Source organism: Bos mutus, chromosome 10 (genome assembly GCF_027580195.1).
Source record: "Bos mutus isolate GX-2022 chromosome 10, NWIPB_WYAK_1.1, whole genome shotgun sequence".
Taxonomy (NCBI): Eukaryota; Metazoa; Chordata; class Mammalia; order Artiodactyla; family Bovidae; genus Bos; species Bos mutus.
This window is the reverse complement of record NC_091626.1, coordinates 70,925,645-70,951,224: the sequence shown is the minus strand read 5'-3', so window position 1 is coordinate 70,951,224 and position 25,580 is coordinate 70,925,645. Positions and strand designations below refer to the sequence as shown.

The 25,580-nt window shown below is 58.3% G+C and overlaps 4 protein-coding genes across 9 annotated transcripts in view; 3 read left to right on the top strand and 1 right to left on the bottom strand.

Annotated features, from left to right (window-relative positions):
* The window catches only part of MAPKBP1 (mitogen-activated protein kinase binding protein 1), a 54,967-nt gene extending 52,378 nt beyond the window's left edge, over nt 1–2,589 (top strand). For 2 of the 3 annotated variants that reach the window (XM_070378195.1, XM_070378194.1), the window contains exon 31: nt 104–2,589. In XM_070378195.1, coding sequence (XP_070234296.1) covers nt 104–355 — 252 coding nt within the window. In that variant the 3' untranslated portion in view covers nt 356–2,589. The remainder of the gene's footprint in view (nt 1–103) is intronic. The other variant, XM_014480887.2, reaches the window with a different exon arrangement.
* Nucleotides 2,590–2,763: 174 nt separating this feature from the next.
* Nucleotides 2,764–8,619, top strand: JMJD7 (jumonji domain containing 7). Of its 2 annotated transcripts, XM_070378173.1 has the most exons (7): nt 2,764–2,868; nt 6,515–6,668; nt 6,744–6,997; nt 7,314–7,417; nt 7,891–7,986; nt 8,184–8,260; nt 8,481–8,619. In XM_070378173.1, the coding sequence occupies exons 1-6, from the start codon at nt 2,805–2,807 to the stop codon at nt 8,211–8,213; spliced, it is 702 nt and encodes a 233-aa protein (XP_070234274.1). In that variant the 5' UTR covers nt 2,764–2,804; the 3' UTR covers nt 8,214–8,260; nt 8,481–8,619. The 2 variants fall into 2 exon arrangements, with proteins under 2 accessions (XP_070234274.1, XP_070234275.1); XM_070378174.1 differs by lacking the exons at nt 7,314–7,417; nt 7,891–7,986; nt 8,184–8,260; nt 8,481–8,619 and adding an exon at nt 7,104–7,285.
* PLA2G4B (phospholipase A2 group IVB) lies at nt 8,502–21,667 on the top strand. Of its 3 annotated transcripts, none has more exons than XM_070378171.1 (21): nt 8,502–8,640; nt 8,738–8,911; nt 11,483–11,555; nt 11,820–11,956; nt 12,070–12,201; nt 12,580–12,620; nt 12,812–12,854; nt 13,110–13,164; nt 13,492–13,622; nt 13,831–13,914; nt 14,172–14,209; nt 15,110–15,245; nt 15,939–16,075; nt 16,290–16,512; nt 16,647–16,764; nt 17,055–17,192; nt 17,364–17,468; nt 17,601–17,780; nt 18,097–18,263; nt 18,785–18,971; nt 19,077–21,667. In XM_070378171.1, exons 2-21 carry the CDS (start codon nt 8,762–8,764, stop codon nt 19,295–19,297), a joined length of 2,496 nt encoding a protein of 831 aa, XP_070234272.1. In that variant the 5' UTR covers nt 8,502–8,640; nt 8,738–8,761; the 3' UTR covers nt 19,298–21,667. The 3 variants fall into 3 exon arrangements, with proteins under 3 accessions (XP_070234272.1, XP_070234271.1, XP_070234273.1); XM_070378170.1 differs by having other exon boundaries at nt 8,738–9,028; XM_070378172.1 differs by lacking the exon at nt 17,601–17,780 and having other exon boundaries at nt 8,738–9,028.
* The window catches only part of SPTBN5 (spectrin beta, non-erythrocytic 5), a 49,405-nt gene continuing 43,932 nt past the window's right edge, over nt 20,108–25,580 (bottom strand). The window contains 12 exon segments of the mRNA XM_070378561.1: nt 20,108–20,268; nt 20,968–21,119; nt 21,252–21,345; nt 22,424–22,506; nt 22,644–22,735; nt 23,194–23,265; nt 23,425–23,583; nt 23,899–24,003; nt 24,151–24,327; nt 24,551–24,740; nt 24,880–25,097; nt 25,312–25,467. Of these exon segments, the coding sequence (XP_070234662.1) occupies nt 20,108–20,268; nt 20,968–21,119; nt 21,252–21,345; nt 22,424–22,506; nt 22,644–22,735; nt 23,194–23,265; nt 23,425–23,583; nt 23,899–24,003; nt 24,151–24,327; nt 24,551–24,740; nt 24,880–25,097; nt 25,312–25,467 (1,659 nt within the window).

Sequence of the window (25,580 nt, the reverse complement as noted above, 5' to 3'; positions counted from 1 at the left end):
ACACCCAGCAGGGCATGCAGTCCCTTCTTGGGGGCAGGCTAGACCCAGTCGGGGCCCCTCCCCTTTCTTCATCTGTTGACAATCCCCTCTACTGTTCCTCCAGCTTACTTCAGGGGTCCCGTTGCAGGTGGCCAGCTGCAAGACACCCTCGGTGGAACAAAGTCGCATCACCCAGCTCCTCAGAAGCACCTTCTCTTCAGTGCGGCAGGAGCTGGAGGCCCTGGCTGGGGCAGTGTTGGCCAGCCCTGGCGGGAGCCCTGGGGCTGTGGGGGCCGAGCAGACACAGGCCCTGCTGGAGCAATACTCAGAGCTGCTGCTTCGAGCTGTGGAGCGGCGCATGGAACGCAGACTCTGAGTTCCAGAAGCCTGTCCCCAGTGAATGCTCCCCCCCTTCCAAACTGCATCTCTCCTCCACTCACCAAAACCTGCAAGGATGCTTGGAGTGGAGAGCAGGGATCCATGCTCAGAGGGGCCATGGCTTTCGCAGCTGTTCCTCACAGGACCCCTGTATTTATTAATTTATTTCCCTGACTGTTGCCTCACTCTCTTGGAACTCCTGCCTCCACAGCCATCTGGTGGCTCACACAGGGGCAGATCTTGGTCTTTGTCATCTTGGTGCTGTGAGGAGTCGGAGGGCAGCCTGCCCCACCTGGGGCAAGTCCAGAAAGGCCTGCCCTCCCTTCTTAGAAGCCATTTGAAATTACTGCAGGGATCAGCTCCCTGGGGTGGAGCACACACAGGGTATCCAAGGGGTAGAGGTGAGAGGTGATCTGGTGTCCTTGCCCTCTGGCCAATGGTGGAACTTCACCTCTACCTCCATGCCCCCTCCCACACCAGCTTACTCCCTTGGTTGCCAGAGTGGGGGTTGTCTGTTTTCCCCACTTGCTGGCAGTTCAGAAAGGCAGAGCCCTCTGGCCCTCTGGAGCTCTCCCAGCCATCAGGAGGCTTGAGTTGGTGTCAAGGCCTGAGCCCCCACATTCCACTCCCATTCCCCCCTCCAGGGGGGCCCTAGCATTGTCTCTTCCTGTGCCCCCTTTCTCTCCTGGCTGGAACTTGTGGAGCCAGCTGTGGGATGTTGCTGCAGGACAGTAAAGCCCTCTGCTGGGCAAACATCAAGCCCTGGCCTCCTTTCCTCAGCCCCTTGGCCTTCCCTGTTCTTCAGCCCTGGTCCCCAACAGGCTGCTGAAGTCGAGGCCACCTTCTCTCTGCATCCTGAGTGATGCTCAGTCAGAAGCCTGTGTTGGAACTTCCCTCGTAGTTTACAGGGCGCCGGCCCACCTTCTAAGGACCTTGGCCACAGAAGAAACCTACACAAATGCACACATGCACACACACACACACACGCGCGCGCCGCGCATACACACACACACACACACACACACACACACACACACACACACACACACATTTGAGTGCTCACCGCTAGACCACTCGGCTGGCTGATGTGTGCCTGCTTTCTTTTCACATCCTGCCCTGGCTTCATCACCCTGGCTCCTATTAAGAATATGAAAAGGGATGGAATACATTAAGCCTGGATTCTGGATTCTTGGTTTTCACAGCCTAGCTGATGTGTAATGGCCCAGGGTATCTGTTTTGGGTAGAAGGAGCCTCCTCAAGGGCATTGCTGGGCACCAGGTGTGCTGGATGCTGGAGGCTGAAGAGAGGGAGGCCTATGGGGCTGCAGCAGGGGCCAAGAGACACACTGGAAAGGTGGTAGGTGGGCCAGGTAAGTGATAGAGGTGAGGGGATAGAGTTAGGAGGGTAGTGTTAGGGGTGAGGGGAAGGAGCCAGGGCACAATGGGCAAGTAGAGTAGGACCAAGTACAGAAGCAGCTGTGGAAGAGTTGGGGTGAAGAACGTGTCTCTAGGCCCTGCTGCTTCCTCTGCCTCAGGTAAGTCAGGGCAGCTCTGCTTCAGCTCCAGGCTGGAAAGCTGTGTCCCTATGGGTTCTGCTGGCTCTCTGGGTGGAGGCTTCAAGTTGGATTCTCAAGGATGCTTAGCTCTGCTTGCATTAGTCACCTGAACAGGTGAACCCTATTTCACCCTCACTCTTCTCTACTGCTACCACCTGCATGGCCAAGCTGCCAAGAAATCCTGGCCCAGGAACTCTCAGAGCTGAGTGTGGACCGCAAGAAGCCGCAGCTGTCCTTGTCATTGTTAGAAATCCGCTCCCTATGTACCCCTGACCAGCACACCAGCTGCAGTCCACTGCAAGTGGGGCTCAGGCCTGGCCCTCTGGGCTGGGTTCCTGGCCACCCTCAGCCAGTCTATCCCCCACGAGGACGGAGCGACACTCCTCCTGTGGGAAGGTGGCCACCCTTTTGATTACCAACCCCCAACCCCTACCCCCGCCCAGCGTGGGGGGATGTTGTGGTCGGCGTCCGTCCCCTTCTGCATGTCTGAGGCCACCGGCAAATGCCGCCCCCGTTCAGATCTGCCCTGACCCAGTTTTGAAAGCCCCTTATTTATAACTTTTATACTTTGCCCAGGCCATGGCGCTTCCCCTACACCCCAGGTCTCACAGGGCAGAGGCTGTTTTTAACATGTCCGTTTGTATTGATGTATGAACTCATCAATAAACACAATCATTTGCTAACTCTGGGTTGTCAGCGAGTGGGGCGGGTAACAGAATCTGTGGTGGCGTGGGGGTGGGGCAATTGGCGGCTCCGACTGCAGCCGCGGGGCGGCCTCGGGGACGCAGCCAGAGCTCAGGCGTGAGGCCGCAGGGGAGGGCGGGGTCTCGGGGCTGGGGCGGAGTCTTGAGGAAGGCGGGGCGGGGCGGGGCCTCGGGGCGGCGGCGGCGTCATGGCGGAGGCGGCTTTGGACGCTGTACGGAGGGAGTTACGAGAATTCCCGGCTGCGGCAAGGGGTGAGTGGGCTGGCTTGTGGACTGCCAAACAACTTCAAGACGCGGGAGGGGCCTTGGGCTTGCCGGGAACAGGGTTCCAGAGCCGGGTGCGCCCTGGTCCTTCCTGGGCCGCTGATACCAGGGTGCACCCTTTTTCTTGTCTTCAGGGAGCTTGGAACCTCGTGCACATGGATCGCCCCTGTAATCAATCTTCTTCCGCAACCCCGCCCCCTCAGCCCCCTGGGTGGGTCCTCCTCACCCCTCCTCCCGTGTTCCCACGGCTTCGTGGCTTCCTGGGGTGCCTCTTCACCTATTCCCAAGGCCCGGTCCAGTGTTGACTCGCGCTGTTCTGTTTCTCACCGTCAGCCCGCACAGAGTAACGGGCTTTCTGTTGTTGCCTTTTCCACCTTTCTCTGTTGTGAAGTCTTTGAAGTTTTTTCCTCTGTGAACCCCTGCTGGATCGCTTCCTTCAGGAGGAGACGCCTCCAAGCCAGGAGCGCTGCAGAATTTCAGGATGATTGGAGGCGGCTGTTCTAGAGATCCCTTGCTTGGTTTTTATTTTTTTCCTCTCATTCTCTCCCTTTTCTCTATTTTTAAGCAATGTCTTATCACTGAATAGTAACATGGGCACGTTGTTTAAAAACCAGAAGACTTATGTAAAGTAAATGTCCTTCCTTCCCATTCCAGGTTGCTTCCTTCCAGCAGTACTCTTATTAATATCCACACACACACCTATGACTGGATATCTCCCTTTTTATACAAATGGTAGCTTGTTAAGCACACTCTTCTGGTTCCGTAAATCTTCTAGGTCCATCTCAATCATCTTCAGTCTTTTCCACATCTGTGTACTAATGCTGTAATTTGCTTAATTAACCCCCTCTTGGTAGGCATTTAGGTTATTTTCAACCCTTTGTTTTTAATACTGCAATCAATACTTTGAGTATTTAACAAATATTTAGTAAGCACTGCAGTGTGCCAGACTCTGTTCAGTGTGTTTAGGATACATCACTAAAACAGATCTCTGCCCTCATAGAGCTTACATTTTAAGTGAGGAGACAGTTAACTGTAGGCACACTAGATGAATAAACCATACAGTAGGGAAAAAATGGGTTAGAAGATAAGTGGCGTGGGGTAAAAAAGTAAAGCAGAGTGAGGAGACTCAGGATGTGGCAGTGGGGCAGGTTACACGTTGAAATGAGAAGGTCAGGGTGGGCCTCTGACAAGGCGACATTTGAGCACTGGTTTGAAGAAGGAGGGGAGTGGGTGCGCGAGGAGACCTCTGAGAGAAGAGAGTTCTAGGCAAGGGCGTGCGGGTCACATGCTGTAAGGTGGGAGCACGCCAGGTGTGTCCAAGGATCAGTGAGGAGGCCGGTGTGGCTGGAGCAGAGTCTTTGTGCACATGTATGCTTTTGTTGGTTAAATTCCTAGCAGAAGAATTGTCAGACCAAAGGAATTGTTTGGGTCCTTTATGAAATTCTCCCTTTGAAGCCTCAGGAGAGAATAGTGGCCATTCTTTAAAGGAACTCTAAAAGGAGAAAAAGTGTAACTGAAATAATTGCAGGAAATACAAAGGGTTAAAAAAAAAAAAAAGTAGTTTCCACATAATTGAAGAATTCTAGTGAGAATAATAGGGAGATTTATTGGGACTTCGCTGGTGGTCCAGTGGTTAATAAGAGGGCTCCAAGTGCAGGGGGCATGGGTTCAGTCCCTGGTTGGGGAAATAGAATCCCTCATGCCACATGGCATGGCTGGAAAATAAATAACACAAGTGGCTATGTAAGTCAACCATACTTCAGAACAGAACAGGGAGATTTATTGAGCCCTACAAGGTGACTGCTTGGATGGGCTGGTGTGACTGGGGAAACCATTGCCAGATTCCTCCCTCTTGTCCCCATATCTGCCTGGCACGTTCCATCTTGCTTTTCAAGCCAGTGGAGTAAGCACACTTCCTTTTCAAGTTTTCCTGGGTCCCCCAGAGTCTTCCCACTCAGTTTCCATTTTTGATCTAACACCATTTCACTTTCCAGCTGTTTGCAAGGCCCAGATGACCGGTGTGGAGAGGCGGTCGTGAGAGAGACCATGAGCCCAGAGGTGAAAATGAGTGCAGTGGCTGTTGGGAGTGTGTGTTGTAACCACCCACTGGGGATGAAGACATTCAGGCTAGACCGCAGGGATGAAAATGACACAGCGAAGCCTCACGCTCTGTGTAAAAGCCAGGAGGAAGGCATTCCTGTGTGAGCAGCAAAAACAAAGTTGGGCACCCCCTGAGTAGAGTGTGTGCTGAGAGGCAGGCCCCAGACAGAAGGAAGCCAGACTGGAAAAGTAGGTTGGATGTCACCACAGAGCACCTTGAATATGTGCCAAGGCCGACTATGTTTCATCAGGAGTAGTGGTTAGCCATCAAAGGACTTTTTACCAGGGTGTGACAAGATGAGATTGTATTTTAGGATGATGACGGGGGCCTGGATGAGGGATATTTTTGAGAAGGAGTGGAATTCAGCCAAGGAAACCAGTTAGTTCACTGCAGCAATCATCCAGCTAGAAGATGTTGGAGACTTACATTCAACCATTAAGCAGATACTTACTGAGCACCTACTGTGAGCCAGGTACTATTCCAGGTACTGGGGATACATCAGTGAATAAGACAAGCATCCATGTCTTCATGGAGCAAATATTCTAGCAAGAAAAACTGATAAATAGTTGGGATAAGTAAAATACATAGTGTGTAAGGTGGTGATAAATGATAGAAATAATAAAAAAAAAACAGGGGTATAAGGATATTGAGGGCAGGTTACAATTTTAAAAATAGTGGCCAGGGAGGAAAGCCTCATCAAAGTGACCTTTGAGGACCCAAATGAGCTAACTTTGTGGATGCCAGCAGAGGAAAGGGGTGTGTGGTGTGGCTTGAGAGACATAGGTAGTAGAATCAATGGCAGGTAGAGATGATCAATAGGATGCCAGGAGTGAGGGAGACGGAAGAGTCAGAAGAGGTTTTTGTTAAGGATGACGGAGAGCCATTACTGATACCTGTGCAGCTGGCGCACCGCAGTCTGCCCACACGCACACGGCAGTCTTGGTTGTCTGAGGTTGGTGATGCTGTTCGGTAAGACAACAGACAGTTCAGCCCTTACTTTTCCTCTAGTGGTTTCATGCAGCAGCTTGTCTCCCCAGTTAGGTTGTAAGCTTCTTGAGATGGTGCTCGGATCATCCCTCCATGATGCCAAGGCAAGGACTGAGCACATTTTAGGTGCTTCCCAGAGATCCTTGGCCCACTCATAGCAGCGTTGGCCTTGGGGCCTCAGCTCTACTCTCTCTGGAGCTCTCAGTGCTGCCTCCCTGGCTGCCTTTCCTAATGGATGCCAGGAAGTTGGCTATTCCAGAGTGGGAAGGCCAGGGGTCCTCTGGGCAGGGCCGGACATGGCCCCATGGAGCATTTGAGTTGGGCCCTGTGGACATCCTGGTGTGTTTATGGGTGCTTTACACTTTCTTCCTTAAACTTCCCTCCTCATTCTTCTATTCCTGGCTGTCCAGGGTCCCTTGGTCACTGTTAGGCCTTGCTCGGTGGCACAGAGGCCTGCTGGAGTGGGCATCTCTTACACGGGCAGTGGGGCAGCCACTGGGTACTGTTGGTGTCAGCCCCTCCCCCAACTCTCTCTCTCTCTCTCAGAGCTCAGCGTGCCTCTTGCTGTTCCCTACCTGGACGAGCCCCCCAGCCCCCTCCACTTCTACCGGGACTGGGTCTGCCCCAACAGGCCCTGCATCATCCGAAATGCCCTGCAGCACTGGCCAGCCCTCCGGAAGTGGTCCCTCCCCTACCTCAGGTGGGGGCTGCCCTGGGCAGGGTGTGGGCGGTGCTTTGGGGCCTCCAGGGCTGAGCTGATTGTCCCTTCCTCCAGAGCCACTGTGGGCTCCACAGAGGTGAGTGTGGCAGTGACCCCAGATGGCTACGCGGATGCAGTGCGAGGGGACCGCTTTGTGATGCCTGCTGAGCGCCGCCTGCCCCTGAGCCATGTGCTGGACGTCCTGGAGGGCCGAGCCCAACACCCTGGGGTTCTCTACGTGCAGAAGCAGTGCTCCAACCTGCCCACCGAGCTGCCCCAGCTGCTGCCTGATGTGGAGCCCCATGTGCCCTGGGCCTCGGAGGCGCTGGGTGAGTGGAGGCGGGGCCCTGGTGGGGAGGAGACGGGAGGCTGGGAGCAGCCTCCTTGCTATTTCTGTCCCCTTGGTGATGGCAGCCCACATTCTCGGCCCCACAGATCCCTAGGCCTAGACTTCGTTTTGATGAACCACTGAAGATCGCTGCTCTTCCACCTGCCCCAGGGGACAGAGGTCCCTCGCCATGCTTGCCCACCTCCGCCCGCTCTCCCTGCTCTCCCACTAGAACCCCACTGCTCCCCACCCGACATCACTGCTGGTGACTCCCGTCCTGGCCTCTCCTAACTCGCGCTCTGTCCTCTGACCCACAGGGAAGATGCCTGATGCTGTAAACTTCTGGCTGGGAGAGGCAGCTGCAGTGACATCGTGTAGGCGTCGGGAGTGCAGAGCAGGGGAGGAGGTTGTGGGGAGGAAGGTGAGGTGCAGAGTGGAAGGCTGACCTTGGATGGAAATTGGACTGCCTGATCTTTAAAATTTCTTCTGGGATTCTGGGGCTCAGATCCATCAGAGGGCCTTCCCTGACAGCTCCAGGTGGGTGGAGATGCCCACGGCATTGGACCTGGGGGACGCTGCCTCTTCTAGGTCCCTAGAAAGTGCTGAAGGCCAGCTGAGTCAGGGTGGACTCACAAGAAGCCTGTTTGTGTGAATTTCCCTCTTGGTGAAGATGAGCCCAGGGCCTAGCGAGTGTCTAGTCCCTGGCAGGCAGAGATCGGAGATGCCCGAAGGCCTGCCAGACTCCCGTCATGGCACCCCCTTGAGCCTGCTATGACTCCGTGCTTTTCTGTCACATCATAAGCTTTCTTGGGGTACAGGGCCCCAAGCGCAGTCGTCTATGCCCTCCTGTGGCCCGCTCCTCATAACCCTGCCTGCTGGGCCCTCTGTTGGCAGTGCATAAGGACCATTATGAGAACCTCTACTGTGTGGTCTCAGGAGAGAAGCACTTCCTGCTGCATCCACCCAGTGACCGGCCCTTCATCCCCTATGGTAGGGGATACAGCCTGGGAGGGGCCGGGGAGCCCCGTGGTGGAGGGAGGGCAGTGGGGAGCCCCGGGCGGGCGGGGGACACAGCATCTCCACTGCACTAGGACCCCTGGCCCCCGTGCCCCTGCACTCGGAACACGAGGGAGTGGTGGGCACACCCCAGGCCTTTCGAGGATCCTCAGACTTTCTCCTGGTTTCAGAACTGTACACACAGGCAACCTATCAGCTAACCGAAGAGGGCTCATTCAGGATGGTGGATGAAGAGGCCATGGAGAAGGTGTCTGCCTTGTTCCTGGGCCCCGGGAGAGGGGAGGCAAGGAGTCTGGACTCTGAGGAATGGGCACCAAAGAGATGGGAAGGTGGCGCTTTGCTGAAGAATCCCTTCATCTGGGCTTCCCAGTGCTAAGCAGGGCAGGGTCCGGGGCATTTACCTCCAGGGACAGAGTTCGGAGCCTGGGAGGTTTGGGCCTGCTCCCTGGAGTCTGCCGTGTCTGCAGGTGCCGTGGATCCCCCTGGACCCTCTGGCTCCAGATCTGGCCCGGTACCCCAGTTACTGCCAGGCCCAGGCGCTTCGCTGCACAGTGCGGGCGGGTGAGATGCTCTACCTGCCGGCCCTGTGGTTCCACCACGTCCAGCAGTCCCATGGCTGCATTGCTGGTAAGGGGCGGCCCAGGTCACTGGGGGTGGGTGGGGAAGTGGTGAGTCTAAGTCAGAAGGGGGACCCTTGTGCTCCGGTTTCTGTTTTCCCCTACAGTGAATTTCTGGTACGACATGGAATATGACCTCAAGTACAGTTACTTCCAGCTGCTTGACTCCCTCACTAAGGTCTCGGGCCTCAACTGACCGAGCCCTGGTGAATATCACCAAGAACTACCCGTGGAAAAGGCCACATCTCTCCCTCAACTCTAGAGGCAGCTTGGAGCCAGAGGTGCTGGTTGTCAGCCAAGTCGGGCTTAGGGTCAGCTCCAGAAGCTTGGGAGGTGCCTGGAGGACCAGGAGGTGCTGGGCAGGTCTGGGTGTGAGCTCCCAGGAAGCTGGCACCCAGGTGAGGCAGTATCCTGTTCTGGAAGTGGAGGGGCCTTGGGCACTGTCACCTCTCATCAGTGCCATGACCCATGACCTTGTGCCACTTACTGCCTCACAATAGTGGTGTCCTGTCTATAAAACGGAGATAATGATGGTTGCTACCTCACGGGGTGCTGGGGGTGCTGTCTGTGAGGATGGCAGAGGAAGTGTTCAATAAAAGGCATCGATGACTCAAGTGTGCTGAGAGTCCCTCTCAGTTGCCTTCCGTGGTCTGCTGAGGGTTGGAAGGTACAGGTGAACATTTTGGAGTGATGGTAGTTGAGGTGAGGACTGGGTCTAGGCTGGAGCCTGTGGACAAGACTCCTCTGTCCACCACAGCTGTCACAGCCTCTCTGGGGCATTCAGGCCGACCCCAGCTCTTTGCTGTAACAGTGGCGTGGAGCTCATGGGCTCAGAGCCCGCAAAGCTCTTCCTAGCTTCACTCTGGACCTGTTTGTTCTCCTCCAGCTCTAGGGCAGCTGGTGGGGTCTGTGGTTCTGGGGGTCACTGTTGTTTCTCTCACAACAAGCACATTTAGTGTTTTGGCTGCCCAGTATGTAGGATCTTGGTTCCCTGACCAGGAATGACCGTGTGACCCTTCAGCGGAAGCATGGAGTCTCAGCCACCGGACCACCAGGGAAGTCCCTGGCATGCAGCTTTGAAGGGCTTGTTTCATAGAACAAGCCACAGCCCTGCCTGGTTATGCTTTGGCCCAGGGCGCTCTCACGTCGACCAGCGCTCCTGTCAAGACCAGGTGGTTCTGTCACACTGGCACCAGGAGGGTGGGAAAAGGCCTGTGATGGGGGACATGGCTCTTAGGTCTGCCGCTGCCCTGGGGCCCGCTCCCCACTTTCCAGACCTTAGCAGTCCCTCCTGCACCCCCACCCCACCTCCAGCCTCCTGCTCAGCCTCTGACAGTCAGCTCTCCAGGGGCCCTCGTCACGGTCCAGGCAGGGAGAGTACGGCTGGGGCAAGGCTGGAGAGAATGGGGGTTCAGGGGTGTTGAACCCCCATCAGGAGGGCGTCAGTGGCTCGTGTAGGTTTAAGGTGTCTCATTTCCTGGACAGATGGCTGGTCCAGGAGTGGGCGTGGGGCTTGGGTGGGGCAGAGGTGGCTGGGAGGAACGGGAGGAGCTTGGGGCCCGCTGGGACATCACTGGCTCTGGGCGGTAAAGCTGCCAGTCCTCAGTCTTGCAGACACTGCCATTACTCCCTCCTGAGGACGCTGCCTCATGGCTCTGGTAAGACCCAGTAGGGCACTGGTTCCTGCAGCCTGGTTAGCACTGTTTCTTTAGGGAGTGGTGGGCTTCTCCAGCTGTTTGCCAGCCTTGGACCGTGGTGGGGAGCAGAAGCCAGGGAAGAGGTAGGGTCTTGGGATGAAGGATCATTCAGTGTTCTTCCTGCCCTAGAGATGGGCTCCAGGCAGAGCTCCCTGGCATGGTGGATTCAGGCCCTGAGAACTCAGGCTCCCAGCTGCTATCCTGGGGCCCCAGAGGCAGCAGCTGCTCTGGCATTGCTTCTGACTCAGTTGCTTGGGGGTGTGGGGGCCCCAGGGTTGACAGTGATGGATGAGCTTCTCCAGCTCTGCCCCTGGACTCCATCAGGGCCCTTCTGAGGCAGGGCTGAAGGCCAGAGGAAGAAGGGATTAGCACAGGGTGTCCAATCCCCAGATCCAGGGTTGTGGGTCTGGATGGAGCCACATGGGGATCATCTTTAGCCTGTCCTTGGAGGACCTGGAAGACCAGTCAGCCTGTGGGTGAGCTGATCACTGCTGTCCTTAGACCAATGGAGAGCCCATTTCCAGAACTTCTGGCCAGGGGTGGGGAGTATGGGAACAGCTCCATTAGGGGGACCAAGTCCAGGCAGAGGCCCACCATACCTCTTTCCTTCCCTCTGTAGCCTCCTCACCACCTCTGCCACCCTGGGGCCCCTGCTACCCAAGATGAGACTGCTTAGTAAAGGGGAGCCGGGGATGTGGGGTAGAAAGAGTAAGGGTACTGTATCGGGAACTGAAGGGAAGTGTCGGGGTTGAGAGCACAAGTCGAGCTAGCCTGGTCTAGTCCTGGCCCCGATCTCAGGCAAGCACTTCTATTTCCTTGTGGGTTTGGTCATAATAAGTAGTCCCCACGCACAGAATGGCTGTGTGATTAAATCGAGTTAGGCTGCATCAAGCCCTTGGACCGGAGCCGGTGCAGAGTGTTGTGTAAGTGTTGGCAGGTGTCATCAGGAGATACTGGTTAGCGCTGTTTCTTTAGGGAGTGGTGGGCTTCTCCAGCTGTTTGAGTCCTTTTGGCTCAGACTCTGGTTGGGGGAGAATGGGCCCAGGACTGGGCAGGGCTGGTCCTTTTGGTTCAAGATTAGGCCTCAAGGTGTCATCCCAGCCTCCCTTTTGGGCCCACCAGCTGGCCGTAAGCCTGTTTCTCCATCCTCTGCAGGCAAAGGTGCCTGGGACCTGCTTACTCACCATTCGTGTCCTGCAGGCCCATGGCCTGCCCTCCAAGGACCTCGGTGAGTGCTGGGTCTGGGGAGGCAGTGGTTTTGCAACTTCAGAGCCAGCCCAGGGTGTTGGGGAGAGACGCAAGTAGGCTGGGTGTGGGAGGCTCCTTGAGGGTGCAGAGAGGAGGCGGTGGATGGAATGTCGAGGTCAGGCCCCTGCCTCCTGACCAGCCCCATTCTCTGGGTCTTCTGGGGCTGCAGTGATGGAAGGATGCGGGCTCTGGGCAGCTGGGCTGGGAGGGACTCTTGGCCGTCACCCTTGCCTTCTCCCCACAGTGACCTCCTCTGACTGCTACGTGACCCTGTGGCTGCCCACGGCCTCCAGCCACCAGCTGCAGACGCGCACAGTCAAGAACTGCAGAAACCCTGTCTGGAATCAGAGCTTTCACTTCCGAATCCATAGCCAGATCAAGGTGGATGGGCGTCAGTCCTGGCGCCGCTCGCTGCCCCCACTGTTGCCTCCCAGCCCCTTGTTCCCTGCCTCACCCCCTCTTCCTGCAGCCCCCTCACTCTATTTCCCTTTCAGAACATCGTGTATCTTAGAGTCTTTGACCAGGACCTTCTGACCACGGATGACCCCGTGTTGTCAGTGCTATTTGACGTGGGGACCTTGAGGGCTGGGGAGTCCCGGCGCGAGAGCTTCTCGCTGAGCCCTCAGGTAAGGCTGTGTGCAGGGCTGTGGAGGGCCTTGGCCCAGGGAGAGGCTGCTTCGGAGGGTCACCAGGTACACGTCTTTCTTCTCCAGTGAGTGATCCAGGAGTCCCAGAGGCTCTGTCAGCAGGAGCTACTGGGCAGTCTTGTCCCCGCCTCTGTCTTGGCCCCTAAGCCAAGGGCAGGGTTCTTGGAGCAGTCCAGGGAGGGTGGACAGTAACTCTCCTCACTGCTGGGACTATAACCCAGGTGTGTGGGGGATTCACACACACACACACACACACACACACACACACACTCTCTCTCTCTCTCTCTCTCTCTCTCTCTCTCTCTCTCTCTCTCTCTCTCTCCTCACTGTTTCTAACTTGCTTCTTTCTCCCTCCAGGGTGAGGAACGCCTGGAAGTTGAATTTCGGCTGCAGAATCTGTGAGTCGGGCTGTGTGGCAGTTCCCAGGTGGGAGTGATCCCTTCTGGGAAGGACAGAGCCCAGCACACCCAGAGCTGACACCCCTTCCCTGGGAGGTGTCTGGGGTGGAGGAGGAAAGCCTGGGTCTCCTTGGGGGGTGAGAACCTGGGAATGTGGGTTCTTGCTGAGGGTCACTGAGGGCTCTTTCCAGGACTGATGGTGCTGAGTGCCTCTTCAGCAATGGCATCCTAGTGGTGAGTCTAGAACACCACCCCACCATACCGTCTGCTTGCCCTCCTCCTGGCCTGAAGCTCAGGCCCACCGCGGGGGTTGGGTGCAGGTGTTGGGGGGCCCTGGGATTTCAGTTCAAGAGGATCCCACCCCAAGCAAGTGTTTGGTCACTCAGGGCCAAGGTGAAAAGGTGTCAGGAGCAAGAACCGGAGTCCTGAGACGGGGTGGGGTCTCTACAAGAGAGGGGCTCCAGTCTGAGGCGCTCTCTTCACACCCAGGCCCGGGAGCTCTCCTGCTTGCATGTTCGACTAGAGAAGGCAGGGGACCTGCAGGGTGAGTCCCTGACCTGCTGGGACCCACTGGGATAGCCCCCCGGCTCTCAGCCTTTGTTGTCCCCTTTCTGAGGGGACCTTGTACTCTTCGCCCCCAACTCTTGGTCAGGAGCAAGGGGCAGGGATGCATCCCCACTGGGCTTTTCCCCTCAGTCCTCAGAGGGCTGCGGTGGGGGCCCACCTCCCAGCCTAGCTCTAGGCCAGACTACCATCTCAGTAGGGGGAGGGGCATGCCCCCACCCTCATTTCAGACCCCTTAAGGTGAGACAGGGGCCTCTGTGGGCTGAGATCACATTCCTAGCCTCTCTGCTCTGGTTCCTGCTTCCAGAGTCGGAGGGTAGAGTTCAGCTTGTGGTTCCCGGGTCCTGTGAGGGTCCACAGGAGGCCTTCGTGGGCACTGGCTCCTTCCGCTTCCATTGGCCGGCCTGCTGGGAGCAGGAGCTGAGTATTCACCTGCAGGTAATGCCCGCTTCAGACTGGGTGCCATCTCTGTCTTCACCCCCAGCTTCTCCTGGCACCCCCGGTGGTCAGGCAGCCTGGGAGGTGTGGGGTGACCTCGGCCTCCTGTCCCCTTCCTGCTGCTTCTTGGTCACTCCTAGGGCAATCTGTGAGGCTCTGCTGGGACGCAAGGGTAGAGGGTCTTAGGTCCTCGTCATCCTCCCTGCAGGATGCCCCCCAAGAGCAGCTGAAGGTGCCCCTGAGGGCTCTGCCCTCTGGCCAAGTGGTGCGACTCGTCTTCCCTACATCCCAGGTACTGGTGACCGGAGGAAGAAAGCCAGATGCACATTGTGGGCACAGTCCTTGAGGACCTGTCCTGCTGTAGCGGCTCCTGTCCTTGGCCCCCGCCCTGGACAAGGGCCAGGCCAGGGGAGAGGGGTCTTCAGGCCTGGCCCCTGTGGAGATGGCTGGGGCCCAAGGGTGCATCGGGCCATCATAGGGTGTGAATGGGGCTGGGGTGAGGGGAGTGGGGTGGCCCATCTTCATGACTGGAGTGTTCATGGTTTTTAGGAGCCCCTGATGAAAGTGGAGCTGAAAAATGAAGAAGGGTGAGAGGCCGCCTGGGCAGTGGAAGAGTCACGGGGGACAGCTGCTGGGCACTCGGCCTGGGGCCACCTGGGCACCAGGGAGAGTCACGGGGGACAGCTGCCGGGCACTCAGCCTGGGGCTACCTGGGCACCGGGGAGAGTCACAGGGGACAGCTGCCGGGCACTCAGCCTGGAGGAGAGGACTCAGGGCAGCCCCTAGCGGGACAGGCCCCTGACAGTTCTCTCAGAGGCTCAGGGGTTTGCTCCCATGTGGCATGTGAGGTGCGGGAGGTTTGGCAGATGAAGGCTCTTGCTGACTTTTTACTCTCATTCTTGATTCAGCCAGATGGGTGTATACCTAGCCTGGTGCCTGGTGCCTGGGAGGCACTTGAGAAATGTTTGGCTGGGAAAGCAGATGGAAGGCAGGAGAGTGGTTAGAGGTGCAGAGCAGGCAAGGAAGTCCAGAGAAAGGGCAGTCACGCCCCTTGAGGGGCAGCCGTTGTGGGCGGGCCTCAGCTGAGCTGCAGGAGACGGGCGGAGTCACCCGCACTGGCCAGCCGCAGGATGAGAGGCCAGCTCCCACCAGGAAGAGGAGGGAACGTCATTTCTGCCCCCTCTGGAGCCGTTTCTGGGTGGGTGAGGGAGAGGGGCTGAGGTGGAAGCAGATTGATGGTGTTGGGTCCCACCGCTTTCCTGGTCTGTGGCTCTGTAGCGCTGCTTCCCCAAGGATGTCCCCACCAGGGTCTGGGGTCGCCTTCTCCCCTCACATCTACACATCACCCTTCAGTCAGGACACCAGAGGTGGGCTGAGGGTTGGGGAGAAGAGAGGTGAGAAGGATGGTGGTGAGCTTTTCAGGGCAGGCCCAGTTTCGTTCTCTGATGATCCCAGGAGCTGCTTCATGGTCCCTTCCTTCCCACCAGACCCAGGGACCTGGCTGTGCGGCTGGGCTGCGGGCCCTGTGCTGAGGAGCAGGCCTTCCTGAGCAGGAGGAAGCAGGTGGTGGCCAAGGCCCTGCAGCAGGCCCTGCATCTGGACAGAGACCTGCGGGAAGATGAGGTCTGGGGACTGCGTGGGACTAGGGGGCTGTCCCAGATGCTGGCACCGGTTGTGCCCTCACCAGACCAGCACTGGTGCCAAGCCTGCTGTGCCTCCTGCATTTGATGTTGTCAGGAGCTTGATTGCATCAAATGCAGAGCATGGCCTGAGTCACCAGGAGCCTGTGAGCTTCCCCACTGGGCTAACCTGCCTTCTCATTGTTCTTGGTCCTTGGCCTGCTCCAGGTGTTGAGGCTGGGCTCTGGGTAACTGACCAGTGAGATGTACAGCCTCAGGGCCCCCTGCTGGCCTGGGGCAGTCCTTGGAGGTTCAGGTCAGACTGGGGCCGCTCCTAGGGAAATGATCTCTTCCTGAAAGAGGGAGCGGAGTGGCTATGTGGGAGACTTTTGAGGTGACCCTGGGGCTTCAAAAAAGTAATCATCAGACTCCTTAGGGGTTAGGTGTGGAGATGAAGCCTGGAACCTGTCCATTTTTTCTGAGTTCTTAAAACCAGACAGGCCTGACCCTTGCAAGCCCACTTCCGACTAGACCCTCTTTGGGTCTGACTAGAACTGGTCTCAGGAGCCCCAATTAGATCTTGACCAGGTTGAGCTGTGGGTGAGCTGAGTGGTCCCTTGGATTGCTACCACCTCTTCCTGTGGCTTGACCGGCCTCTCGCTAGGGCCTCTTCGAGCCCCGTTGTCTTCTCTTCTAGATCCCAGTGGTTGCTGTTATGGCCACTGGTGGTGGTATCCGGGCCATGACCTCACTGTATGGGCAGCTGGCTGGCCTAAAGGCGCTTGGCCTCTTGGATTGTGTCTCCTACATCACGGGGGCCTCGGGCTCCACCTGGTGAGCTTGAGTACAGGAGCCTACAGGTGGCTAGCTGGGCTGTGGCAGGAGGGGGGCAGCGGTAAGGTTCTATTAAACTCCACAGGCCTCTCTGACCCAATTGGAAAGGTGCTTCAGGGGACCGTGGAAGGTGTCTTTCTGGCTGCCCTAAAATAGAGCCCAAGGCGTGCAGTGGGGTTCTAGTGACAATCCCTCCGGCTTTGGCATTTCCCAGGGCTTTGGCCAACCTCTATGAGGATCCAGAGTGGTCTCAGAAGGACCTGGCAGGGCCCATCGAGTCACTGAAGACCCAGGTGGCCAAGAGCAAGCTGGGTGTGCTAGCCCCCAGGCAGCTACTGCGGTACCAGCAGGAGCTGGCTGAGCGCGCCCGCCTGGGCCACCCGGCCTGCTTCACCAACCTGTGGGCCCTCATCAACGAGGCGCTGCTACATGACGAGGTGTGGGCAAGGGCAGGGCAGGGTGGGGTGGCCAAAGCCAGGGAACAGTGTGGAGATAGGGAGCAGCTCTGGGCAGTAGGGGCAGGAGAGGCCCCAGGAGACCATGGTATTAAGTTCTCATTCCCTTCCCCTAGCCTCATGACCACAAGCTCTCAGACCAGCGGGAGGCCCTGAGTCGAGGCCAGAACCCCCTGCCCATCTACTGTGCTCTCAACACCAAGGAACAGAATCTGACCACCTTTGAATTTGGGGGTGAGTAGTGCTGGAGCCAAGACCTGTGCTCTCACAGTCGGCGGAGTGAGAGGCAGCTCAGCCTGTGTGTGAAGGTGGGCGTTACACCCCCTCTGCTGAGCCTGTCATCCCACCAGAGTCACTCAGGCTTTGGGACAGAGACCGGGGCCGTGGGTCCTCACTCGGGGTGCCAGCAACGGAGCTGAGCCTCCTGATCACAAGGCTGCCTGACGCGGGGCCCGTGGTGGGTGTGTGGGGCCTGAGGGTCCTCAGGTTCCGGGCCCCACCGTGAGGTGTGTGGTTCTTCACAGAGTGGTGTGAGTTCTCCCCCTACGAGGTCGGCTTTCCCAAGTACGGTGCCTTCATCCCCTCCGAGCTCTTCGGCTCTGAGTTCTTCATGGGGCGCCTGACAAAACAGCTTCCTGAGTCCCGCATCTGCTTCCTGGAAGGTGAGGGGATCTGGGAGGTGGGAGAAGCTGGGGACTTGGGGAGAATGGGCCTGGGCAAGATGGTGGGGTTGACTGTCTCAGCTCAGTCGTGTCCTGGCCCTGGATGGGTGGTGGGAAGGGTCAGGTTGTGGTGACGTGGGGGACTCTTTTCCTCTTGGGTCTCCCGCTCAGGTATCTGGAGCAACCTGTATGCAGCCAACCTCCAGGACAGCCTATACTGGTCATCCGAGCCCAGCCAGTTCTGGGACCGCTGGGCACAAGCTCGGGCCAGCCTGGGTAGGTGCCTGGGTTCTTTCACCAGGATGGGAGAGGCAGCTTGTGGGGAGCATGGGGGTGACTCTCAAATTTTGTGAGTCCGCAGAGGCTGGAATAAAGATCTGAGGGTCCCTTTGCCCATTTTGACTGCAGACAAGGAGCAGGTCCCCCTTCTGAAGATAGAAGAGCCTCCCACGGTGGCCGGCAGGATAGCGGAGGTTTTCACCGACCTTCTGACGCGGCGTCCACTTGCCCAGGCCACCCACAATTTCCTACGTGGCTTCTCCTTCCACAAGGACTATTTTCAGCATCCTCACTTTTCTGCCTGGAAAGGTCCCTGCTCTCGCAAATCTTCCCATGGCCATCTGAGCCTTGGGTTCCTGATCAGACGTCCACTCTCTCCTGTCCCTTGGCCCCACGCCCTCTGAGCTCAGTTCTCTGGGTTACTTGGAGCGAGAGCCACTCTTCCTTTCCTTATGCTGGGGTCAGGGCCCATCTGTGAGACCTGGGGAGTTGAGGCTCTGCTTTGGCAGCAGAGAGCAGGAGCCAGAGGGACGAGCCTCCTCCTAGCAGCAACATTAGGCTAGACGGGCTGGTGCCCTCAGCACCAGTGACAGCTCTTCCCCACCCGATTCCCCAACCTTTCCAGCTACCAAACTGGACGGCCTCCCCAACGAGCTGACACCTGCAGAGCCCTACCTTTGCTTGCTGGATGTTGGGTACCTTGTCAATACCAGCTGCCCACCCCTCCTGCCGCCCACACGGGATGTGGACCTCATCCTTTCGCTAGATTACAATCTCCATGGAGCCTTCCAGGTGGGCTGTGGGCAGGGTTGGGAGGTGGGGCAACCCTAGGCCTGCCCTCAGGTGGTCTGACATCCTGACTCCGGTTTCTGGGCCAGCTTCCCTTTGTGACCGCACCACCACATGAATGAAGGGCTGTGAATTCTATGAACTGTCCTCCCAGGGAACTTACTCTGCTCAGGAAGCTGGCGAGGTTTTAAAATGTATTTCCTATTTGGGTCTCCTTTGCTGCGTCTGTACCCCTGTTGGGTCCTGGATCTTTGAGACTCTTTGTTTAGAGTTTCTATGTGGGTCCCAGGAAGGATTTTTGCCTCCCAGTGGCAGAACCTGGGTGTTGTTAGCAGCCCAGCTTCACTGAGCCCAAAGGAGCTGCTGCAGAAGGGCTGCCCGTTTAGAGCCTTTCCCTGGCCTGCTGGGTCCACTAGTGTCTAACTTGGTGTCTTAGCAGACCTCCACTTATAGTCAGTCCAGTATGGAGGACACTGGGAGCCCATGGGGCCCTCCTGCTGAGCCCACTTCTGCCCACCCTGCAGCAGCTGCAGCTTCTGGGTCGGTTCTGCCAGGAGCAGGGCATCCCGTTCCCACCCATCTCGCCCAGCCCTGAGGAGCAGTGCCAGCCCCAAGAGTGCCACCTCTTCTCGGACCCTGCCCGCCCTGACATCCCTGCTGTGCTGCACTTCCCTCTGGTCAACGCCTCCTTCAGGGACCACTCTGCCCCCGGTGAGCCACAACTTCCCTCCTCTGTGTCTCCCCCCATGTGTCCCCCAAACCCATCCTCCACCCCCAGCGGGCATCCCCCATGGCCGGGCTGCACTCTCCCCACAGGGGTCCGACGGACAGCCGAGGAGCAGGCTGCTGGGGAGGTGAACCTGTCTGCATCCGACTCCCCCTACCACTACTCGAAGGTGACCTACAGCCTGGAGGACACGGACAAGCTGCTCCACCTGACGCAGTACAACATTTGCAACAACCAGGAGCGGCTGCTGGAGGCCCTGCGTGAGGCCATGCAGAGGCGGAGGCAGCGCACGCAGCGCCGGCCCGAGTGATGGGCGGGACAGGGCCGCGACCATCCCCACGGCCCCCGACTCTGTTTGAGGCTCACTGAGTTGGGGTGATCACCAGCTTCCGGAACCTCTAGCGGTTTGGATGGCCCAGTTGTGGTCTCCAGCCCTCCCAGGGGCTCCCCAGGGTGCACTGCCTGGCACTATCCAGACATTGAATCCACCGGCACCCCTGCTGTGGGCACCCTGGGGTAGGTGGAGGATTTTAAATAGGGGCTGTGGCCTGGTCTCCAGGATGTGGCCAGAGATTCAGAGGTTCTGGGCAGTGTGGGCCCTCTTTGTGTAGGCACACAGAGCCCATGACCTGTTGTGTCCTTTTGCTTCCTTGCTACCTTGAGTAGCTGTACAGGGTGTGAAATAGAGCACTTTATGTATCACAGAGATGCATACAAACGTGAGGTGTGACAGATTACTGTTGCTGCTGCCAAAAAGGGACAGGTCATTCCACCTCTTGGTTAGACACGGTAAGGACGGGTGTAGAAAACAAAACCTCTCCCGAGGCGCCTTGCAGAGCGGGCAGATCAGCTTGGGCTTCCCTTGCAGAGCGGGCTGTGAGCTCATGGCCGCATCTGTTCAACCCAAGCTCACGCTCTTCAAGCAGAGAGGAAGCCATCTTGGCCAGGGTATGAGGGCGTGGGCCTTGCTGCTGCAGCCCTGGCCCTGCCCAGATGACTCACAGGTAATGCCAGCCAGCACCCCTGTCCTCCTCACCCGGAGACTCAGTCGAAGGGCTGCTTCCTGTCCCACAGTAGGGGTGGCAAGACGTGGGACCAGATGAGCCACATTGAGACAGTGCTAAGGGTGTGACTTGAGCAGGCTCTGACCTCGGTGGGGCCCATCCCTGGATGAGGAACCAGCTGTTCCAGAAGTTGGTCCTGAACGGCCAGATAGCAGGGTGTCCTCGCTTGTAGCCCTGAGGCTTGGTGCCAGCTCTGCTTTTGCCTCGAGGCCCAGACCTGTCAGAACAGAGAGGTGGGGTGAATTTAGGGCCTAGCTGCCCGGGAATCTTCTCCAAGCACTGGTGCCCCAGGCCTCCTTTGGAATACCTCACCTCTTCCTTATGTTGATGTGGGATTTGGATACTGGGAGGCAGGAGGGACCAGGATGTACGGGGTGAATAGGGGAGGACTGGTTCCCATGATCTGGCTCACTGCATCTGTCTGCCCTGGGCATGAGACTGGAGGCACAGACCAGGAGAAATGGCTGCCCTGATCACTTAGAAGCCACTGTGTCCTGGACTAAGCCTGTTGACTCAGCAGCACATCATCTGAATCCTACATGGGAACCTGTAGGCCCTGCAGGAGTGGGTAATTATCCAGATACCACAATTGTGGCTGCCACCCCTGTCATGACGTGAGTGATGTCTCAGGCACCAGGCCTCGTGTGGGGTCTGTGCACTATGTCTGTGTGTGTGTGTCTGGTCTGTGGGCGTGTGTCTGGGTGACATCCTGACTCCCAGCCTCTCTGGGACAGTAAGGCTCCTCCCCTCCCTGCTTGCAGGGAGCTAGCTGGTCCTTGGACTGGGGGAACCAGGGAGGATGGAGGTGGGGAAAGTGGAGGAGGGGTCTGGCCGCTGCATCTTGGAGAGGGAGGGAGGGCGTGCGCGCATCAGGCAGGCTTCCTGGTGTGTGCACAGGGAAGCCAGGTTCACTCACTGTGGATCTGGCCTGAGCAGGACAGTCGGTGGGAGCCTTCTGCAGTTTGCTCTGCGAGGCCAGCCGTCTGTGGGAGCCGCACGGGCTGCGGGAAGCTATAGGTGCACACTTGTGTCTCCTGCAGCCAGGCGGGCGGGGTACCGCTGTGGAGTCTGTGGGGATAGGGAGCCTCAGGTGTAGACTCTGGTCACTACTGAGAGTGGGTGGGGGTGGCCCCACACCCAGGCAGCATAGTTTAAGTCCCAGGACCTCAGGACGCCCAGTTACAGATCCAGGAGGCCTACCTGAGTGGAGCTGGCATGCCGGGTACCCTCTCAGCATTGCGCTCAGCCAGGAAGCCTGAGGGTCTGGCTTTGAGCTCTGGGCTCAGACTGGGGGCTGTGGAGCAAAGGGGGAATGGTGGTCAGCCTGGCCTGGGTGCTAGGACATCTGTGGCAGCCGGCTCCACACCTGCTGCTTCCTTCTTGCCGTGGCCTGAAGTCCCAACTCAAGGTGACAGCACTGAGAGGAGGGGCCTGGAGGAGGAGCTGTGGTCTTGAGGGCAGAACCCTTAAAGAGAGACCCAGAGAGTACTTTTGACCCTTCCACTGTAAGAAGCCAGTGAGAAGGTGCCTCCTGCAACCTCTCTCACCTGCCAGCACCATGATCTTGGAATTCTCAGCCTCCAGAGCTGTGAGAAATAAATGTCTGTTGTTCACAACCTACCCAGTCTGTGGTCGATTATTTAGAGCAGCCCAGACAGCCTAAGAGACACCTGCTTCTGGAGGCTTGGCATACACTAAGCCTTGCCCACGTGGAGGTGCGGCTCAGGGGCAGGCTCCCCAGTGCATCCAGCCTCCTGGAAGACTGAATGCCAATGGGTTCAGAATGGCTTATCCTAGAGAAACTTGGGTGCCTTTTGAATTCTGGAAGGATGGCCTCAGGGAGATCACAGTGGAACAGAGCCAGGAACCCGGAAGGAGTCTGAGGTGAGGCCCCTAAGCAACCCCTCCATGTGAGGCCTGTCGGACCACCATGACAGTAGATTTCTGGTCCAAAGGGTGTTCTCTATGAGCCCTTCCAAGGGTAGAACTGGGCCTGGCCACTGTACAAGACACCCCAAGGGAGGTGTGTTCAGAGCTGTCGGAAGACTGAGTCAGAAAAGACCTGTGTCAGAGAAGAGCATGGGGAAGCCCTTAAGGATCCTTGAGGGAAGGGCTCTGGCAGATTCCACACTGGGTGGAACAGAACCAGGAGGCCATCAGGGGATCAAACCTGGCCTCGCTTCTGCTAATTATGTCATCTCTGGCAAGTTGCTTACCCTCTCTGGGCTTCAAATTAAGAAAAAAGGCACTCCCACTTACCTCTCAGGCATAGAGGTAGTAGATGTTAAACATCAAAGGATGCACTGAACGCCGGCAGCTGGGGGCCCAGGAAACCAGTGCCCCGCCCCGCCCCCCACTCCCCCCGGACCTACCTGTCCAGCTGCTCAGGGTGCCCCGCCAGCTCCCAGTCTGTCCTGCAGATGGCACTGCAGACAGGGTCTCTCCTGCAGTTAGCCTGCCACCCAGACAGTAATGCGTCAAAATCTGCCTCCCACGTGTGTGGGGACCCCTGCTTCCAGCCCCCTCAGCTGCTCCCGGAGGCCGTGCCTGTCCCAGGCCCGGCCCGGGTCTCTACCCCGACAGGGCCCTCACCTTAAGGAAAAAGTGTGTTTTCCATCATGGTGATCTCCCGGCTTCTCACGCTGCACTCCTACGAGGTCGAGGGAGGCTGTAGAAGCCGTGTTCTGAGGAGAGATTGTGTGTGTGTGTGGGGTGTCACTGTCTCTGCTTTTCCCTGGGGGCCCTTTGTCCTCTGCCTACCCACCCACGCTCCTCCTGGAGCAGGCTCAGCTGCCCCCCAGGGTCCCAGGGCAGCCATGCGGCAGGCTCAGGCTGGGCCGTGGAGGGAGGTGGTGAGGCCACAGCAGCCTCACCGGAACCTGAGTGTGTGTCCAGAGGCTCCCAGGGAGGGAACTGGACTGAACCATGGTGCCTACGGGCAAGGGGGAGCCGGGGGTCGTCCAGGGAAACCAGAGGGAGGAGGAAGGGCCCGCCCCCTGCTGGGTGAGGACAGAAACTGCGACGTGGTCCGGAGGAGCCAGACGGTCCTAAGTTGGGGGAGGTGGGCGCCAGCCCCCTGGCCCTCAACCCTTGCGTGGCTCTTGCGGGGCAGCTGCTGCAGAAGCAATCTCCGGGTACTCACCTGCCTTCTCCCAGGCAGGAGCTGCTGCTTAAGTTCCAAAATTCCCTCCGTGGTGGGGACACCCTTTGCATTCTGAAAATGCAAGAAGGGGCCTGGGAAACATCAAGACCAGCACAGACGACGGGTCCCCCTCTGGAAAGTGGATGAGGCACCTAACCGTCTCCGACTTCCTCATCCCTGGAGACAGACCCCCTGGTGTTGCAGTGCTGGCTCAGGCTGTGGACTCCTTACCCCCAGGGTCCCCGCTGTGCACTCCGGGGAGACGGCGGTGAAGCGTATGCAAGACTCAATGGGGACAGATGGCTGCTGGTCCCCTGTCTCAGTCAGCTGTGCTCTGGGCCACCAGCTTCTCAAGGGTTTCAGCCCCTTCACCTGCTGCTTCTGTTCCACCTTGGGGAGGGGAGCAGCCAGATGAGTCAGACCAGGCTCTGGGGGCTCCACACCCCAGCCTCTCCTCCCCACATCCCTCCCACCCAGACAGAGCGCCTGTCTCCTCACTGTTCTTCATCTCTTCAAGCTCAGAAGTCCACACTGTGCACCAGCCCACCCAGATGTGGGGTGACAGGACCTTGCAGCTGGCAAGGGAAAGAACAGGGCTTTCCCCAAGGCTCAAATACTGGCTCAGTGCCTGGGGGGATCCCAACCCTCAGGCTGAGACAGGACACCCCTGTCTCCCAGTGCCCCCTCACCCCAGCCTCTGCTCACCTCTGCCTCCTGCTGCAGCCGGGCAAACTTCTCTTCCTGGGAGGCCAGCAGCTTCTCTAAGTCCTTGTGTCTGCAGAGCAGCAACTCCACATCAGACAGGGAGTGCTGGGGAGAAGCAAGCCAGGGTGAGGCCCCACCCATGGGGGTGCAGAGAGCTGGTCCCTCAAAACCAGCCCTGGGGGCCAGGGAGAGGAACAGCAGGCTGTAGCTGCCAGATGGTGCGGCCAGCTAAGGGGCAGGGCCTTGGCTCACCCCGCAGTTGGGGTCCAGCAGGAGGCCCTCCCGGCAGGCCAGCCAGGCCTCGGCCTGGTCCAGCTCTTGCCGCAGCTTCTGTAGACGCCAGCTCTCCTCACAGCGTTCCCAGCGCAGGGCCCAGGCCTCTCTGAGTGCCCGCAGCTGCCTGTCCAGATCCTGCAGACACCCAGTTACCTGGTGGGAGAGGGTGTTGTGGGTGAGATGCCTACAGGGTGGGGCCAGGCTGGAGTGCCCAGCATAAGTGTTGAGGGAAGACCGTGAGGTCCAGACCCTCCTGGTCTCTGCCCCCCTCTATCTGCCCACTGCCTGGCCTTCTCCTCCTGCTCAGGGATTCTGAGGCCTGGGGTAATGGGGCTGTGTGCCCAGCTCAGCTCCAGATCCGTAGCCATGCTCGCACCTCCAGGGACATGCAGTGGCCACTGTCCACCAGCCGCTGCCCTTCCTGCTGTACGTTCTGGGCTTGAAGGCAGTACTCTTTGATTTCTCTCCCCAGCTCCTCATGCAGTGCCAGGAGGCCCTCAGCCCGAGCTATATCCCCAGCCAGCTCCTCCGAGGACACCAGGGCCTGCTTCTCTGTGGCCCATGCTCTGCGGAGTGAGGAGGGGAAGCTGCTGTCAGGGCCAGGGGTGCAGACTGGGGTTGGGGGCAGGGCATGAGCTGTACCAGGGGATGAGGTGACCCCCACCCTGCAGGGCAGAGTTGAGCCAATGACCGGATGCCACCTACAGCAATTCCCGACAGCGTCTGAGGAAGGCATGGCCCTCAGCAGCCTTCTCCAGCTGCCGATCTTGCTCATGGACCTTTGCATTCAGGGTGGCCCAGGCCTCCTGCACCCCCGCCAGCTGCTTGGCCAGGCCCTCCTGAGCTGCAGGGTAGAGCTGGCCCAGGCGGCAGGCCTCCGTCTGCACCTGTGCCACCTCCTTTTCCATCGCTGCCAGTTCCCTCTGCCGCCAGAACACAGAATCAGCCTCATCCCCCCATAACCTGATGACCACTCCTCTTCAGGAAGCACCCATCTTCGCTGAGGAGTCAGGCTCTGCTTCCGGATGGACAGCTCCCCGACCTGGGTAAGCAGGCCCTCCCTTTCCTTCCCAACTCTGGGGTCCCCCTACACAGGGAAAGAGGTCAGGTGGGCAGGCCCTGGGGGTGGACCCTCACCTCCAGACATCTGTGCTGTTGCTGCAGAGTCTGCACTGATGACAGGCTTAGGTTGAAGGCATCTCTAGCTACCAGGGTGGCCTTCTTTTGCATCCGGGCCTGGAGCTCAGCTGCTACCTGCTCCAAGCCTTGGACCTCACGGGCGGCAGCTAGGTTCTGGGAGAAGAGGGAGGGACCCTGGGAAGAGCCAGGGTCCTCTCTCCCTGGAGATGTGGCCTCCTGGGCCACTTTTTAAACAAGGAGGTCCATGGGGCTTGGTGATGCATTCA